The 17,753-nt window shown below is 39.2% G+C and overlaps 1 protein-coding gene across 1 annotated transcript in view; it reads right to left on the reverse strand.

The window, feature by feature from the left end:
- PMFBP1 (polyamine modulated factor 1 binding protein 1) overlaps positions 1 to 17,418 on the reverse strand; it is a 3,624,986-nt gene extending 3,607,568 nt beyond the window's left edge. The window contains exon 1 of the mRNA XM_044081904.1: positions 17,186 to 17,418. Coding sequence (XP_043937839.1) covers positions 17,186 to 17,297 — 112 coding nt within the window. The 5' untranslated portion in view covers positions 17,298 to 17,418. The remainder of the gene's footprint in view (positions 1 to 17,185) is intronic.
- Positions 17,419 to 17,753: the final 335 nt, after the last annotated feature.

Genomic DNA, 17,753 nt, shown 5'->3' on the forward strand with positions numbered 1-17,753 from the left:
AATCGATCAGATACTCTCTACTTGTACTATAGATAGGGGAATCCTTGTCAAAAGTAGGAAATAAGATTTTTTTAAATGAGTGTTCTCAGAAATACCTGGAGAACTAAACTAATAGAACACAACACAGAAGCAACACCCAGAATGAAGGACATCTTGCAGCTTTACAGAGTACCAGAGTAACAATAAAAAAAAAAAAAATCAGTAAAAGAGGAAGTTAAAGATGCTGTTGATGTTCCAGTCTGTACTCATAGGCAAAAATCTGAAAGAAGTGGCTATTAATGGATGGATAGATGGACAAGAGTCCCAGACTGAATGGAGAGGCCTAGCAGTGCTAGTTACAGTACCCTGTTAAAGAATCAGATTCTGTGAATACATTAGGAAACAGAATAGCATTTCAAAGTTTGATATCTATCCCATGCACAGAATTTATAAGCCAATAAAGAACCAACAATCTTAAAAACTTGTTTTGACAGGTACAGACTTTGTAACCTCTGATGGTTTATTTCAATACACAGTTTTACCATTTGACTCACCTGCACCTCCAGCCACCTTTCAGAGCCTGATGGATAAAATATGTTGTGTGTGGCAGACTGAGCCTGTATGCAGTGAAACTGGTGGAGTTACCTCTTAGGACAGCAGAGCATGCATATGGAGGTATGCTGTAATTACTTTTGGAATGAACTGTGCAAAGCCAAGAGGGCTTTTTTATTTCATCCTTGTATTCATCTCTGCTTTTAGTGTGTTTTAAATTGACGATTGTGAAACAAGAAAACTGACTGATTACTTTGTTGCTAAAGTCTGTTCCATATGCAGCTAAAATAAATCCTTACAACTTAGCGACTGCACCACTGATATATTTATGGACAGATTCACAGCAAATTCTCCCTCCCACACACAACTTTTCTCTTTGTTCTAAATGAGAAACTGTAAGTTGGTTTTAAAACTAAAACTAAAGTAGATCTAAAACAACATTATTAGATATTTCTTCTGTTATTATCAGAGCCCCATTTACACATAGTAAGCACACTGGAAAATTGAAGACATTATTTGTAGTTTGATTACAGCGATTTGATGCCAGTAACTGATTGATTACTTTGTTTCTAAAATCTGTCCCATAAGCAGATGAAACAAAATCCCTACAACATAGTGACTACATCACAAATCTATTAACGGACAGATTCACAGCAAATTCTCCCTCCCACACACAATTTCTGTCTTTGTTATTAGTGAGAAATTGTAAGCTGGTTCTAAAAGTAAAACTAAAGTAGATATAAGACAACATTATTATATACTGCTTCTGTAATTATCACACCCCCCTTTTACACATAAGCACATTGGAAAAATTAACACATTTGTACTCTGATTACAACTATTCGTACTCCCCCAGATTCATCTTCTTTTTAAGGAGTGGTTTAATGTTTTTCTTCACAGTTACACAACTGAGACCTAGAGGCTTTCGTTACTTATTATGTACAGAATCTTGAAACAGCAGCATCTTGCCAATTTTGTTTTTTAGCCAATACACTGCAAGAAAACATTCTATGTTTTCAGTGGTGAGGAACACAGGGAAAATTAACTAAAAAGTTGCAAAAATGGTTTATAATGCACTAAAGATAATGTAGGGAAACAATAGTTACTTAGGGGCGACAGGCCAAGAACTATTTGGATACATTTTGGATGTTTATAAAAGCATGTATATCTTAAACCCGCACAGCAGCATCACTTGAAGTTTGTTTCCACTAAAAAGGCAACATAGAAAATTCAAAATTTTCAACATACAAATTTATAAGTACATTCAAAATGGAAGGGTATCAGCAATCTAAAACACAATATTAAAGGCATGTTTCGTCTGTCCCTTTAGAAGGAGTATAACTATATCTCTTAAGTTGAGGATTTTGAAGGTTTCATACAGAATTATTCCTAAATGCCAATGCCATCAGCCTGTAACTCATTTTTGTCTCACCTTTTTTAAGCTGCATAAGACCCACAAAAAATAGAAACTTCCTTTTAGGGACAATCCCAGAAGCACTGTTTGGTTAACTGACCACCTCAACTAGTACAAAAGAGAAAAATGAGGAACCCAAACACAGAGCTATAAGAAAAAGTTTATTAACATCACACAACGTGTATTGATCTTTGAAGTTTTTCCTTTTACAGATTGGTCCTTTGGACAGGAACCCTCTCTTCACCTCGGATCAGACGGCCAGGTGGCTGAAACCGTACGGGGAAGAAACCAAATCAGTTCTTCTTATAAGGAAAGTCCTCTGACTAAATTGTTGCCAAAAGAGGCCAGACACTTTCTGATCTGTGACTGAAGGATGGGTCTCCACGAATCGGTGATCAATCACATGGACTCAGGTAAGATAGAAAACAGAAAAAAGTAGATCCGTTTCAGATCAGGGACTAGATGTGTATTGTTTTTTATCAGATTGTATTTTTCTTACAGTCAGGGATAAAAAAAAAAAAAAAAAAAAGAGTACTGTCTTGTCATAGATCAGGAAAAACAGAATAAGTAGGCAGTCATTCTGAAGAGACTATAACAAAATCCGTGGTACACGTTAAAATTAAGAGACGTTACATAACAATCAAAGGTAAAATAAAATGGGTAATAATTGCACAAAAACACCCCAGAACCCGCCATTAATGGAAGACGCAAAATATATGCAGTCGAAGCACGCCGATAATATTAGATATTTTTCAAAATGGGTTAATAAATATGAATTCGATGGAAAATTAGAAAAATCCTCTATCTTCAAAACAACTCAAAAACGATTCCAAGGGTCAGGTAAAAAAGCAATGGCGGTTAGTAATTCCTCAAGCACACAGGTGGCTGGAGGAAGTAAACCATAGGGACCAAAGGAACAAAGATTCAAAAGCAATGTTTTTAGATAAGGAGGATAATAACTTAGTAATAGTATCAGCACCCTCTGCCTCCCTTACCAGAATATGAAGCGAGTGAACAGGTTAGTCCACTCCCACTATATCCTGTGGTCACTGAAGATAGTTTTAGTTTTATAATATCTCTAACTAAAATCAGAGATCCCATCGGGACCAGGTCCCGAACAAAGGCAAGTAATTCAGAAGAAGGTATTGAGTTATGGCAAATAGTTAAGAATTCACGATCTATAGGAGAAGAAGAAGAAATATGCCCGCTTATAGAAGTACCTAATCCTCAGGCAGGTCAGGACAATCAGGACCCAACTATCTTAGTATATAGACCTTGGACTCCAGAAGATATCCGGAAAGCCACTGAGGGAATTCCCCATCCGAAGATTAATTTTAGAAAATTTTCAGAAGACTTACAAGGAATAAGGTTAAGTTATAACTTAAATGGAGAAGAAGTAGAAAAAGTAGTTAGACAAATTGTAGGGCCAGATTGGTACATGATTTGTGGCAACTGGAATCCTCATGACACTGCACAAAGACCCCTCCCACATAGCAGCGCAGAATTAGACACAAGAGTAAAAGGTCTTACAGACCGCATCTCTGAAAAATGGAAACCTAGGGCAGACTGGACTTGCATTAATCAATGCATCCAACAAGAAGGTGAAACAATTGACCGGTACTTTGCCAGATTGTTAGAATGTTTTAATAACCACTGTGGAATGCAGGTTCCTGAAGATCAAATGCAAGATTCCCCATATGAACAGCAGTTAAATAATGCATTTTTGAAAGGCAGTAGTGCGCCTATAAGCAGTTTTATTACAAAACACATGGTAGACCATCGTTCCAGCAGGTTACAATCATTACTTGAATATGCTAGACATGCCAAAAGGCATTTTAATAGCAAAAAGAAAAAGAAAGCTCAGTATTTTCTGTAGAAGACGGAGCAGAAGTTTATGTAGTGCAGTCTGGGAAAAAGGGCAAGAAAAATGCACAGGGAAACAAGCAGTCTGATCAGCGATCAGAGGACTTTGAAGGGCATAAGAAAAAGGGAGAATGATTTAAATGTGGTAAAAAGGGACATTTGGCAAGGGATTGCAGGAAAAATAAGAAGGCAACAACGAAAGACAAGGAGGATGAGAAATGACTATATGATAGTCAAGAATCACTAGAAGGGGCTAGTAAAGAAAGGACAAATGAGAATGTGATTGAGGGAGTAGAGGAAGTGCAGGAAGTTAGTGACAATGAAGAAAACGAAATATTAGACCTAGCTTTATTGAGCTTGGAGCTCTATTTAGTGGACACAAAACCAGAAGTTACACTCTTGGTAGAAGGAAGGGCGGTCAAATTTTTGTGTGATTCAGAGGCATCACGGACCCTGATACACCCCTCCAAACTACCAGAAAACATAGAGTCACCTGATTACATACTGGTCAAAGCAGCTAATGGACAGCTGTATCGGGAGCCTCTCTCCCATAACATTGCAATAACTAATACAATTTCAGGATTAACACAGAAAAGCAAAATTGTAGTTTCTGCAAAATGCCCAGTAAATCTCTTGGGCAGAGACCTCATGCAGATATTTGGTATAGCAGTAGTCCCAACCATGCAGGGTATGGAAGCACAGCGACACAATAATACCTTTGTGGTGAAATCGGAGGGTGAAATGTTTTACTGGTACAGCCAGGACTTGGTTACGACTGGTCCACGGGCTGTGACCGAGGAACTAATGAACGTAGCCATCAGTAAGTTTCCCTCCCTTGACATTGACAAGCAACACCTGTTGCACTGCACCCTGTATTTTTCTAATACACCAGGACCTGATAAGGAATATGAGAAAGAATTATTTAAGAATCATACAAATAGATTGATGCTGCGTAACCTGTACTGGGACACCTGTACTGGGACACAGAAGGGAACATTGTAGCCAGCTGTTCGCTGCCCCAAGAGTTTTTTGCACTTTATAAATCTAATCGATTACCATATTAGCTTAACTAAAAACAAAAATATAAAAATGGGCAGACCTAGGAGCAAAAGCCACGAGATGGGAGAAACAGACAGAACTAGAACTGTCAGAACAGGGGATACAAGTACAAAAATTGAATTGGATAACTCAGACTAACCCAGCTGTGCACTTGCAATCTAGCAAAGACAGCTGATGGACAGTCCTATTAAAGGAGGAAGAAAACGCCTTGCGAAGTATACCAGAGGCTCTCTGGACAGTGGGGCCAGTTACTAAAACACCAAAGTCAGCATTCAGACCACAAAAAATACAGTATCCCTTAAGAAAAGATGCAGAGGCAAGGATAAAGCCTATTATAGCATCCTTACTTAAAGGAGGGATACTAATAGAATCTCCCGATTCACCATGTAACACACCCTTATTTCCAGTTAAAAAAGCCAATGGAGAATGGTGTATGGTCCAGGATTTACAAGCTGTAAATGACGCGGTAATACCAAGGGCACCCATAGTGCCAGATCCACACACCCTGTTGAATGACTTAAAACCTCAACAAAAGTATTTTTCTGTGGCAGACATTAGCAACACATTCTTTTTGATACCGATACACCCTGATAGCCAGCATTGGTTTGCATTTACATTTCAGGGAAAAAGATATGCATATACATGCCTACCACAGGGATATTGTGAAAGTCCAATGATATTCTCACAAGAAATAGCAAGCAACTTGGCGGGATTCAACCCACCAAGAGGTAGCCAGGTTTTACTTTATGTAGATGACATTCTGCTGGCGGCCCCCACCCAGCAGGGTTGTAAGGAAGATACCATAGCACTTCTACAATTTTTAGCTGCTGAGGGACATAAGGTAAACAAAGACAAACTACAGCTCTGGAAAAAACAGGTTAAATACCTAGGATATGTAATATCCAAGGAAGGTAGAATGTTAGATGAGGACAGAAAAGTAGCAAATTTTACAAGCACCAAAACCCACTACCAAGAAGTAAATGATTTCCTTCCTGGGTACAACTAATTTTTGCCGAAGCTGGATTCCAAACTATGCTTTGGAATCTGCACCCTTAACTGACCATATATATAAGACGCATATGGCAGCGCAGGATTTGTTACAATGAACACCAGAGGCAGAGTCTGCCTTTTGTAAACTAAAGCAGTTAATAGTGTCCTCACTAGTTCTGGGATTGCCAAACTATCATAAACGTTTTTTCCAGACTGTAGATTGCAAGCAGGGTTACATGACATCGGTATTAACTCAACAGCATGGGGATAAGCAACGCCCCATCGCTTACTATTCATCACAACTGGACCCAGTGGCACGATCCTTACCCCACTGTGTACAAGCAGTAGTTGCAGCTGCAATGGCAGTACAGGCTTCAGCCTCAGTAGTCTTGTTCCACCCTCTCACTTTGAGAGTACCCCATGCAGTCAGGATCATTTTACTGCAAGAAAAAGTGGCATATCTCTCCCCTGCAAGGCATCTTTCCTGCATTACTATATTCTTGAGCCACCCTCATATAACAATTGAATGATGTACAACTTTGAACCCTTCTACGCTGCTCCCAACCCCTGCAGATGGCACACCCCACCACTGCCTGCAGGTAATTGAGCAAAAGACCCTACCTAGAAAAGATCTCACGGACATCCCCTTGGACAATGCAGAGGTGACATATTACATGGATGGCTCGTGCAAAAGAGGCCCTGCAGGAAAAAACCTAGTAGGATATGCAGTAGTCTCCAATACAGAGATTGTAGAAGCAAAATCTTTACCACATTATTTATCTGCACAGGCAGCAGAATTGATTGCCCTGACACAGGCATGTACCCTAGCAAAGGGTAAATGTGTAAACATTTTTACTGACAGCCAGTATGCTTTTTCCACTGTACATGTGTTTGCACAACAGTGGAAAAACCGGGGAATGATAACATCTACTGGCAAACCTATAAATCATGCACAGTTTATTTTAGATCTTTTAGAATCTATTCAGTTACCTCAGAAAGTGGCCATTTACAAATGTACAGCTCACACCAAGTAACAGGATAGGATTTCAAAAGGTAATGCGAGAGCTGATACAGCTGCAAAACAAGCAGCCACAGAAGTATTTCTTTTAAATAAGGAATTGCAACCATCTGAAACCTTAGATCTAGACATGTTAAAAACAATGCAGACACTCACTATACAAGTTGAAAAACAGCGATGGATAAAATGAGGAGCGATCCTCGAAAAGGGGCTGTACATCTCTAAAGAAGGAAAACCAATGCTACCTCTAATTTGTTTCGCTATGCAGCATTGTTGAGCCATGGGCAATGCCACGTCTCAACAGGGGGGATGGTACAGCTGGTGAACCAAGTGTTCACAACGTACAAATTTGCAAACTACTCTAAAAAAATTGTTTGATGTGTCAGATTTGTAACAAACATCATGCACAGGGGGCGATAAATCCCAAGCAAGGGAGTTTCCCCACATCACCATATCCGTTTCACACTATCTGTATGGATTTCATAGAATTGAACAAATGTGAAAATAAGAAGTATTGTCTTGTCATTGTAGATATGTTTTCCAGTGGGTGGAAGCTTTACCAACCAAAAATCCAGATGCAGCTACAGTGGCAAAAGTACTTGTCAAGGAAATTATTCCTAGGTTTGGCATTCCAGAAAGAATCTACAGTGACAATGGTACACACTTTGTAAATCAAACCATACAGCAGTTAAGTAAGCATTTTGGTATTTCTTTAAAAAATCATTGTGCAGGCATAATGGTATATTAAAAAGCAAATTGAGAAAATTAATAGCTGAGACAGGAAAAACTTGGTTGTACTGTTTACCCCTGGCACTGTTGAGCATGAGAACTGTCCCTACAGCTAAAGGATTGACTCCTTTTGAAAAACTGTTTGGAAGAGCTTATTATACACCCCAGTGGAAACTTCTCATGTCATCAGACCAGGAAGCCGATTTTACACTAGCTGAATATATGAAAAAGTTGTTGAGTTCTAAACATCTGTTGCAGTCAAATTCTGTTTCAGATAAAAAACAAACCGAAACATTGGAAGTGGCAGTGACGCCAGGAGACTGGGTATGGATTAAAATCGTGAAGTGAAAAAACTGGGCATCGCCAAGGTGGGAAGGTCCCTACCAGGTGCTTCTTTTGACACCTACTGCAGTCAAAATAGCAGAACGAGCTTCATGGATACACCTGACACACTGCAAGCTGGTAAAGAACCTTGAATTGGACAAAGATCTTACCTCTCCATCGGGACCCTAAGCACAAAGTCTGGCTACAAAGGGGGGTCAGATCAATAGGACTGATCCATCTCAAACCCAGTGAAGAAACCATCGGTGCTGAAGGTCCTATTAGGGCAGAGAGTAAGATCACGTGTCCAAAATAAGACGACGGAATCCAGTAAGATCCAAATACACCTACTTGGAAGAACTGGAGAAAACGGAAATGCAGAACAACCGTTTCCACAAAAATATTACATGACTATCCTGTTGACTGTACTGGTGACAATAATCTTTTTATTGTGGCCATTTCTTTTCTCAGCCATGCAAGTAGAACTAAATAAGCGTGCAGAGTGGCACCCGAACTTCAATACTTACCAGGCAATTAAATATGTGTATGCTGAAACCTTCAATGTTTCGAATTGCTGGATTTGCACAGCTTTACCAACAGCATATGGGAGGCTACTGTTAACTGCAGTTCCCCAAGGGGCTAACAAGACCTGGGAAAACTTAATTCATGATACATCAGATGTCACTTCAAAAGATAAGGCAGCATTGCACTTGTCTATTCGACAGAAAGGAACTGTGTGTTTTTATAAGAATGATACAGTCAAGGTGGGTTGGAGCTATTGCAATGTAACTGTTCCCTATAGATGCTACACTAAATCTGATAACATCAGATTCTATTGCAACACGAGCTATGATTCATTTGTTGAACTGATGCATAGGACAATTGAAGAAGTAAAACATAATGCTGATCTCTACAAACAACTGTCTATAATCGACAGAAAAATGTTTCATGCAGAGCAAGGGTATAGTAAAGTTACTACTAAAGTGGAAGATTGTTACTTTATATGCGGAAGATAAGCATATAAATGGCTACCCGAGAATTGGTCCGGCAGTTGTGTTTTGGGATACCTGGTTCCAGCCATATGACACACAACAGTTTTACCTCAAGGGAAGATTCGGAATTTCCAAGAAATCAAGAAGCCTGTCAATCCAGTGGGACAAATCAATGCACCCTGCAAAAAACATCAAAACTTAGGCCCAGGGAATAACAAAGGACTGTGACACATGGATCCGAGTGATACTGTTATATCATGGGCAGGCGTATTACCAGCATATGGAGCAAAGAAATCAATATGGGAACTGAGAAAATTGACTAAGCTTCTCGAAATAATGAGTAATGCAACCTTTTCTGCCCTAGAATTGGTAACCGATGAACTGACTGCCATGAGAACAGTGGTACTTCAAAATCGCATGGCTCTTGACTTCACCCTAGCGGCGAGAGGAGGTATGTGCACTTTAATCTAGGAGGAGTGCTGTTCATATATTCCTGACCACAAAAACGAGCTAGACAACCATCTTGAGGTAATCCAGCAGGTGTCGGCCATGACCAAATCCATCGACGGACTTTTTCCAGAAATTGTTTGGGGGGTGGGGCAGTATCCTGATGAACATTCCGATTGCCATCTGTGTAGGGATAACTCTACTGATGGTGTGTGGGTGCTGCTGCATCCCCTGCATAAAAGGTCTAATCAAAAATTTTGTAGACATTTCAGTTTCGGAAACCTTATACCAAGATGCTGAACTTGAAGTGTTACTGAAAATGCTTTCATGGGTTTAAACTAAATTAATTTTCTTAACTGCAAATCCTGAGTAGGAAGAGGTTAAGGGAAGAAAAAACTGTTTATGCTTGTTTTGAAAGTAGAATAAAAGTATTAAAAGGGGGGAAATGTTAGGAAAATGCATAATAGCAATGTGCATGCTTAGTACATTAAAGGCTTAAAAGGGTTAATACATTTATTCTGTTTATACTGCATGAATCTGCACAGCTATTAGAAATGTAATAAAAGACACTTTATTCTGCTTATGCAATGAAAATATGTGCAGCTACCGGAAACTTAATAAGAGACATTCTATATCTGCTTATGCCATGAGAAAATGTGCAGCTGCTAGAAGTCTTGATAAAGAAAACAATAGATGTTTGAAAGCTTAAACCATAGTCAGCACTACTTGTACCAAAGCTAGAAATGTACCTTGAATCTAGACAAAATGTATTGCATGTATTAGAACTGTACAATGGAAGAATTGAAGAGACAAGGTGGGCTAAAATAAGCCCAAAGTCAGGTTGTTTTTCTCAAATGTTTTTGCAAGACAGCAATAATCTGACCACGTCAGCGATAAGCCTGGTAACATTTTCTGTGTAGCATACAGAAAGCTGTGTCCAACTACGTCAGCAGTAGATTAGTAACATTTTCTGTGTGACGTGAAGAGAACTGTATAAGAATAACATACTGACCACCAGAAAGTCAGACAAACCTTGTACCTACATGCTTTGTCTCCTTGCTGCAAGTAATAAAGGGTGCCTTGCTTGAACCTAACGTGTATTGATCTTTGAAGTTTTTCCTTTTACACATACATAGAGGACACATTTTCAACATACTGCCTACAGACCCCCATACTGCAAACTGTGGTTCTACCATTGTACAATTTAATCAGCAAAAGTGATGTCACAATTGAACAGCAAAACTCTCCACACAGCAGCTGCAGAATGACTTTTTATGGTGAGGAGCAATTAGAGTGTTATAGCTTGTTGGTACAATAAAGTATGCACTCATCATTTTTGGAGTAGTTTTTATGAATGTGAGACTTTCATACACACATTTAGTTTCATGTATCTGTGGCTCATAGCTTTAGCAGTTTTCTGGTAAATTGATGTAAACGTACAAACTGTTTCTTTAGATAACATCATGAAGGCAGCAGCAGTTATATTTAAAATTCAAAAAGCAAAAAAGTCTAACAGTAAATGTGTACAGGAACAAACCAGATAGACGGTGGCAAATCAATGTGCCATCTGAAAAAAATAAAAAAACTCCTTTGATATCACAGATGATATGCAAATCAACCCTTGAGAATAAACAGGTTTTCCAACTCATTAGATTTGAAATGTGCCATGATGATTCATTTATTTTTACAGGTCATTATAAATGTAATCAGACCAACACACATCATGTCTACAACTAGGGGATTCTCACTTCATTGGCTTGAATGCATTCAATACAATATCAGACAAATTACTCTCTTAAAAGGCAAAAAGTCTGTCGCACTGATTAACTTGGAGAAGAAGTTGCTAAAACTTGGGTATACCACGTAACCTTGTAAATGATCTAAACTAGCTACCCAATACTGACAGTTACACTTAACTTCTATGCACCTTGCTATATAAAATTCTAAATGATGGCTAATGCCCCCGAAAAGAAAACCCTCAAGCATGCAGCAATCCTTTTCTCTAAGGAATTCACATAGAAATTAATATCATTCAACCATTCCCCCATTTTAAAACAGTCATTGGTGAAACAGCCTGCTCACAAACAGGTGCAGCTCTCTGGAACAAGCTAGCAGATAAAACAAATTTAAGTCCTCCCTCTCTGAACACCTCTTCTTGGAAGTTGCTTGCAAATGCTTTAGGGTTAATGGATAAACTCTTTTTAAGGCTTAACATTCAAAAAATGCTAAAAGTCCGTCAATTGCTTGCCTTTGCCGTTTAACTCTTCTTACGCCTGTGTTCTCTTCATAGTCTGTAGGCCCATCTCTGTAAACTTCTATTTTTATTCACATCTATTTGAGTTTTATTTTTTCCCTAGAAAATTCAGTTTGAAACCTTCAAGAAGTAGTTATAGCCAAATTGTATTATAACCAATGTAAGCTAATAAAACCCAATGCTTAGAAATATTTTACTGCATAACATTCTATTTTATTAAAAATGTATAATAATTGTGTATGAATTTTCTAAAGTTTTGCAAATGTGTAAGCTAACATTCTTTGTTTGCTTGCATGTTTGCCTCTAAGCCCAGGCCACATCTGAAAATGCTCCCTGGACAAGTCCACCTATCTGGTTACCAAATTATAACTAAATAAATAAAAATAAATATTTTTGTTCCAGAAAAGGAGTAGTTGGAGTGTAACAAATCTATCCTTCCTCTTTGTCTTAGATCCTTGCCCTTAGTGTTAGCTGGACTGTTTGATTTATTTTGTGTGAGTGTGTGTGTATGTGCAAGTGTAGGGAAGGACAAGGCATCAATTCAACCCAACTTATGGTGAGCAACATCGGTTAAACTCATTATGAACAGCACAGGTTGAAAGAGGGTACATGATTGAGTGCAATACTGTGGAAGCACATATTTCCAACCAACCCAACTTAATATACATCAAGCATGGAGGACTAAATGGGTATGGCATCACATAAAAACAGTTCTGTCCTGTAGTATAATGATCTTGGGATCTAACACCCATCACTTGTCCCAAATGGGGAATAAATTAGCAGTCTACGCGATAAATAGTTCCTCAGTGGTTGAGAAATCTGTGTGAAGCCAAAATAATAGTTGAAGAAAAATATATTTCCCTTACCTCTAGGATCCTGAGAGTGGTCTGAACTAAAAGAAAATGAGTTTGAGGTGACATAACTAGTAATGTGACAGGACTGAATAAGAAATATACTAAAAGGTATAAACATGTTCAAAATAACGGAGTTCATAGGTTCACAGGTGTATACTATGCTAATGACCACTAGGACCATTACAAGCCTAGCCATGCAACCCAAATGGTCCCAAAAGTTACACGTTTTAGATTTTTTATATGGTGTGATTGTTGGTTATGACGTAATTTACTGACTGCCTCTGTCCAACAGAGATGTTGGTGCCAGACCAGGGGTGAACTGTCAATTTCCCACCCAAAGGTCCAAGTTATGCTTAAGTAGGGTTAAGTAAAGGACTTTGTTTCACATGGATAGAAAGCCTGTTCCAGAAAAAGGGAATTTCCTGAGATAATATGTCCTATGTATGTTACAAGCAAAATTTAGGAGCTTAGTTCTAGTAGTTCTGATGCCATTTGTTTTGTGGATGTACAAAAAGTTCATCAAAGTGGTACACAATTAAATGTCTATAAACAAAACCTGCCCTAAGGCCTCTGTACAGGTTACTGCAATAAAATGAGAGTAAATAAAAGATAAGCACAGCACTTCTTGTTTTGGTATGATGGTCTGAAACAATAAACTTACTGAAACAGTATTAATGGTGATTCATTGCTTCCATGAGAGTTTTATAATGGCCGAGTACAGACTGCATACTCGCATTGCTGTGCTGTGATTGCTTTCACTTGTCACATATAGAGTTGAGTTCTCTTTGTCTACAAGTGAACTGACACCCACAATACTTCTCTGTTTGCTCCTGAACATATTGTAAGAGCAAAGTTACTCTGACAACTCATGGGCTACAGTACTTACAGCCTGTGCTGTCCATCTACCTGTGCTTACTGGGAGGGTCTGTGTTAAAAGATCAAATGGCCACAATATTGAATCCCAGTTCACCGAAACCAGATCACTGAAGAATACAACTGTCAAAAGCCGACTTCTTTGAATTTCATTGCATCAAATCTCAATAGTTGGCCAACAGCTCAGAAATCTGTGCATAAGTCAGAACGAATGCAAATATTTACTACCATCATGTTACACAAAGCAAAAGTAACATGTAAGATGTTAATGTTTCAGCTGTTGGCTAACTACTGTGATTCAATGAGGTGAAATTCATAGAAGTCGGTGTTCAACAATTTTATTCTTCGATGATCTGGTCTTGATGAACTGGGATTCGACGATGTGGCCAGTCGATCTTTTACTGAGTAGCATTAGTGTCAACAAACTAAACCACACAGGCATAAACATCCTTTAAGGAAGAGGTAATTAATATAACGCAGCACACAGGTTATGGATATTTTAAACTACCTGGTAAAGATTAAGCACAATACTAGTTTCAAAGTGTATTGCTACACATCTCATGCATATGTGTTTTTCAGTTAATCTTATTTGTGTGTATACTCCTGATGTAGACAGAAGTAGTTTGAAAACAGAATAAAGACGGACATGTTTTTTTTTAGTTTCACTGTTGACAGAGTTTTTCCTTATGACTATGCTCACAAAATGATGTCAGCTTAGATACTGACAATGATTTACAAGCATCAGCAAAACATATTCTTGGTAATAATAAAAAAAAAAAAAAAAAAAAAAAAAAAGTCACTGTACTTCTACTAACTTACATTATGATTTGAGTAATAATTCGTTATGTGTTAATTTCCAAAGTAAAGACTCTCAGCTGTGAGACATGGCTAGCAACTTGTCTTACTAGGATACAAGGCTCACCTGTTACTGCACCTAGAATGGAAAAATAGGACCTGGTGGTGGTGCTGCGGTAGCGTTGTCACCTCACAGTAAGACCTTGTCCTTTTCAATTCTCAGCTAGAGCGTCTTCTCTGTGGAGACATGCGTGAATGGGCGTACCTTCATTGAAGGCTGACAACTCGGCACACAAAAATCTACTGCCAATCATTAGCGGACCGGAGTTCCACTGTGGCGACCCCTAACCAGGAAAAGCCGAAAGACACAAAATACTCTAATATAGATAATAAGGCATTGCGGGGTCATGTCTACTCAGCCTGGTGGACTTCTTAGAGAAGGTCACCAAAGCAATGAGCAAGAGCAAAATGGTTCACACTGCCTACCTTGACCTTGCCAATGCATCTGACACAATACCCCACTCAGGCATTGTTGACAAACTTATGAGGTTAGGTATAAGCCCTTATGTCACCTAGTGGATAGCCAGTTAGCTGACAGACAGGACCCAGGAAATTATAACTGGGATACCCACCTCTACAAAGAAGCCAGTCACCAGGGGAGTCCCTTAGGGATTGGGACTAAGAATATTCCTTTTTGGCATCTACTTCTTTCAAATCAAGAGCTTCTGGTTAACCAAATTTATAGATGACTGCAAATTAGGAACAGTCATAGAATCCCCCACTGACACTAACATTACGCAAAAATGCCTAACACAAACAAATATCTGGTGTCAGAGCCATGGGCTAAAATTAAATGCCAAGAAATGCATAATAATATCCTTCAGAAAGTTAGCCACTTTTGATAACTACCATACTGCCAACACACCCACTCAGCGTCAACCCACTATTCAGTGGTTTGGAGAAACATCTAGACAGTGATCTAGCCTTCAAACATAACATGTCTACAGTAGTGAGGAAATTATTCTGTGTTGTGCAACTTATAAACACAGGTATGGCATTTAAGTCCAAGGAGATCATTATTCCACTGTCATTGAGTGTAATATCCACTTAGGTATATACCTAACCAGGCACATCAAACAATTGGACTGTCCACAGAGGCTTCTCACTAACAGAATACAGGGCATAAATAACATGTTACTGTATTCTGTTTCCTACAGACTGCTGAGGGGAGATCTATGCCTTCCATACTAAGCACCTTCAGACCCCACTCTGATGGACCTCATTTATATCTGCAAAGTAAAAAACACCAGAATTACCCATTCTAAAGGCTTAACTCTTGCCTGTGATACAAATAGTAACTCAGAGACTAGCCCTTTTGTGGAACAATCTCCCTGTCCATCTGAAGTAGAGGTCCCTCCTTAACCCAGCTCAAGAGTAACTTGGAAAACTGCATGGGGTTACAGAAATTTTCCTCTGATTTGGCCTTTGTCTCTAATGGACATGGACAGACTATAATGGTTCATCACACAGGCCCTGATTGTACATGTTTCATCTCCCAATAATGGTTCATCACACAGGCCCTGATTGTACATGTTTCATCTCCCAACCTCTGCTAAGACTACCAAGGGTATCAGAACTTGTAAGAGATTTGAGATGCATGGCTAGGCTTGGAAAGGGTCCAGTGGCTGTTAGCCTAGTACACACCTATTAACCTGCAAGAGAACTGACATACTGTACATAATGACCTACACATTGGCATTATTATGTCACACATCTGCTGATAACTTTTTGCAGTACATCCAGCTACCAAGCTACCTGGTTAATCTTCAGTACATCCAGCTACCTGGTTAAGCTTCAGTATATAAACAGTATTCAGAGAAAAGCAGTGGAGTATCTGATCAATCAGACCGACAGCTACATACAGTAGATGTAGCAAAAACCCATTCTGTCTCACCCCTCACCTTACTAACCTATCTTGCTCATGTGTCTTTTTTCCAGAAATGCATATTCTGTGTGCTTAACAGAATATACACCATTTGCACAGTTAACTAGCCTGTCTGTGCATGATAATACTCCTAGCTACTACAACACAACCACATTAACAAGGCATCAACTTCACCTGCTGCATAAGAAAGCTGAACTATCCTCACCTACCAAGTATGCTTCATGAGCTGGGTTACTTATAGTCAGCTGTAACACTCCTTTATGTAGCTAAAGTAATCCCAGGATATGGATCCAATATATTTCAGTGCAGAACTACTGTGTATACATTTTCTGGGTTTTCAGTTTATGTTCAAGTGCTAGAGCTATTCATCCTTCAGGACCAAAGGTGTAGCCAGGCATACGCTTTGTACTCTACAGAGTGCATTTTCTATTTGTATCACTCAGCAACATTGTAACTTTTTTTGAGGCCATATTATTTTTAAAACTGTCTAAATTAATGCCCCTAATAATAAGTACATAACTTATTTACAGAGAGGGTTGCAAATCTAAAAAAACAATATATTTAATAGTTTTAGTAGGAACCAGTGAAAATATGAGTACATTTACTAACTGCAAGGGGGCAACATTTTGAAAGATCTGTCCATTTGTTTGAAATGCCAGATGGTTTGGGGTAGTAAAATGAGTCTGTGAGAAAAAATATGGAATTTTCTGGCTACACCCCAGTTCAGAACCAGCTCAAATGTAGACGATTTTGAATTGTGATGTGAGGAAAGAGGGACATTACTGGAACCCAACACTACTTCAGCATGATAAGAAGGCAATATGTAAGAAGTCACTTAGATGTTAGTCTAGATGCACCCCAAGAAATGTAACAATATACCCTGTCAGGTGGCACAACCGTAATCTAGCTCTGAAGAAATATTTAGCCCCTAATGAAGACAGATACATTTAGAAGATCCTAGTCGTCCCCTGTGCAAATAAACAGACTAAGCAGAAATGCATATTAACACTATTTACTTCCTCCATATAAAAATAATAGGCAAACAGTACGATCATATAGACACTAATGAAACTAAGACTTTTAAATCTGAAGCTTCTCACCTGTTGATTCAGTTGGTCCAGCACGAGCCCACCTGTTCCCACTTGCAAGGCCGTGTTCCCTAGTACTCTCAAGAGGGCTCTCCCAAGCCCTGTGGCCAGATGCCCTTTCCATATCTTCTCCACTGTCGGGTCGGGTCCGGTACCGCAGTGCCAGTTCCACCGCGCCACCGATTCTCACCGCACCGTAAACAGCAATATAAGCCAATCGATGGCTCGTTGGCACGAACCCGCTCCACCGCCCGCCGCTAACAACTGTAATCAGAGTTACCCAATGAAAGTCCGCAGCGCTACTCGGAAGACCCGCCTTATCTATTAACCGCACCAATGGACAGAACCTGGGCGTGCTAAGTCTTCCATAGACAGGTAAAGCGTGGTGGGTGAAACTAGTTCAGCCACGGTTGCTGTGGTAACGGCTTCCAAAGTGGGACAATGTAACACGCGGTGGTCTGTGACGGCTGGAGAGTTTCTGAACCATAAGTTTTAGGCATTTCTCAGCGTGTAAAAGCTCCTCTAACTCATTGTAGCATGCTGTGCATTGACATGGAAGTGCAGGATTGTTTCTTTGAAA

Source organism: Protopterus annectens, chromosome 8.part1 (genome assembly GCF_019279795.1).
Source record: "Protopterus annectens isolate FY-2018-M chromosome 8.part1, PAN1.0, whole genome shotgun sequence".
Lineage (NCBI taxonomy): Eukaryota > Metazoa > Chordata > Ceratodontiformes > Protopteridae > Protopterus > Protopterus annectens.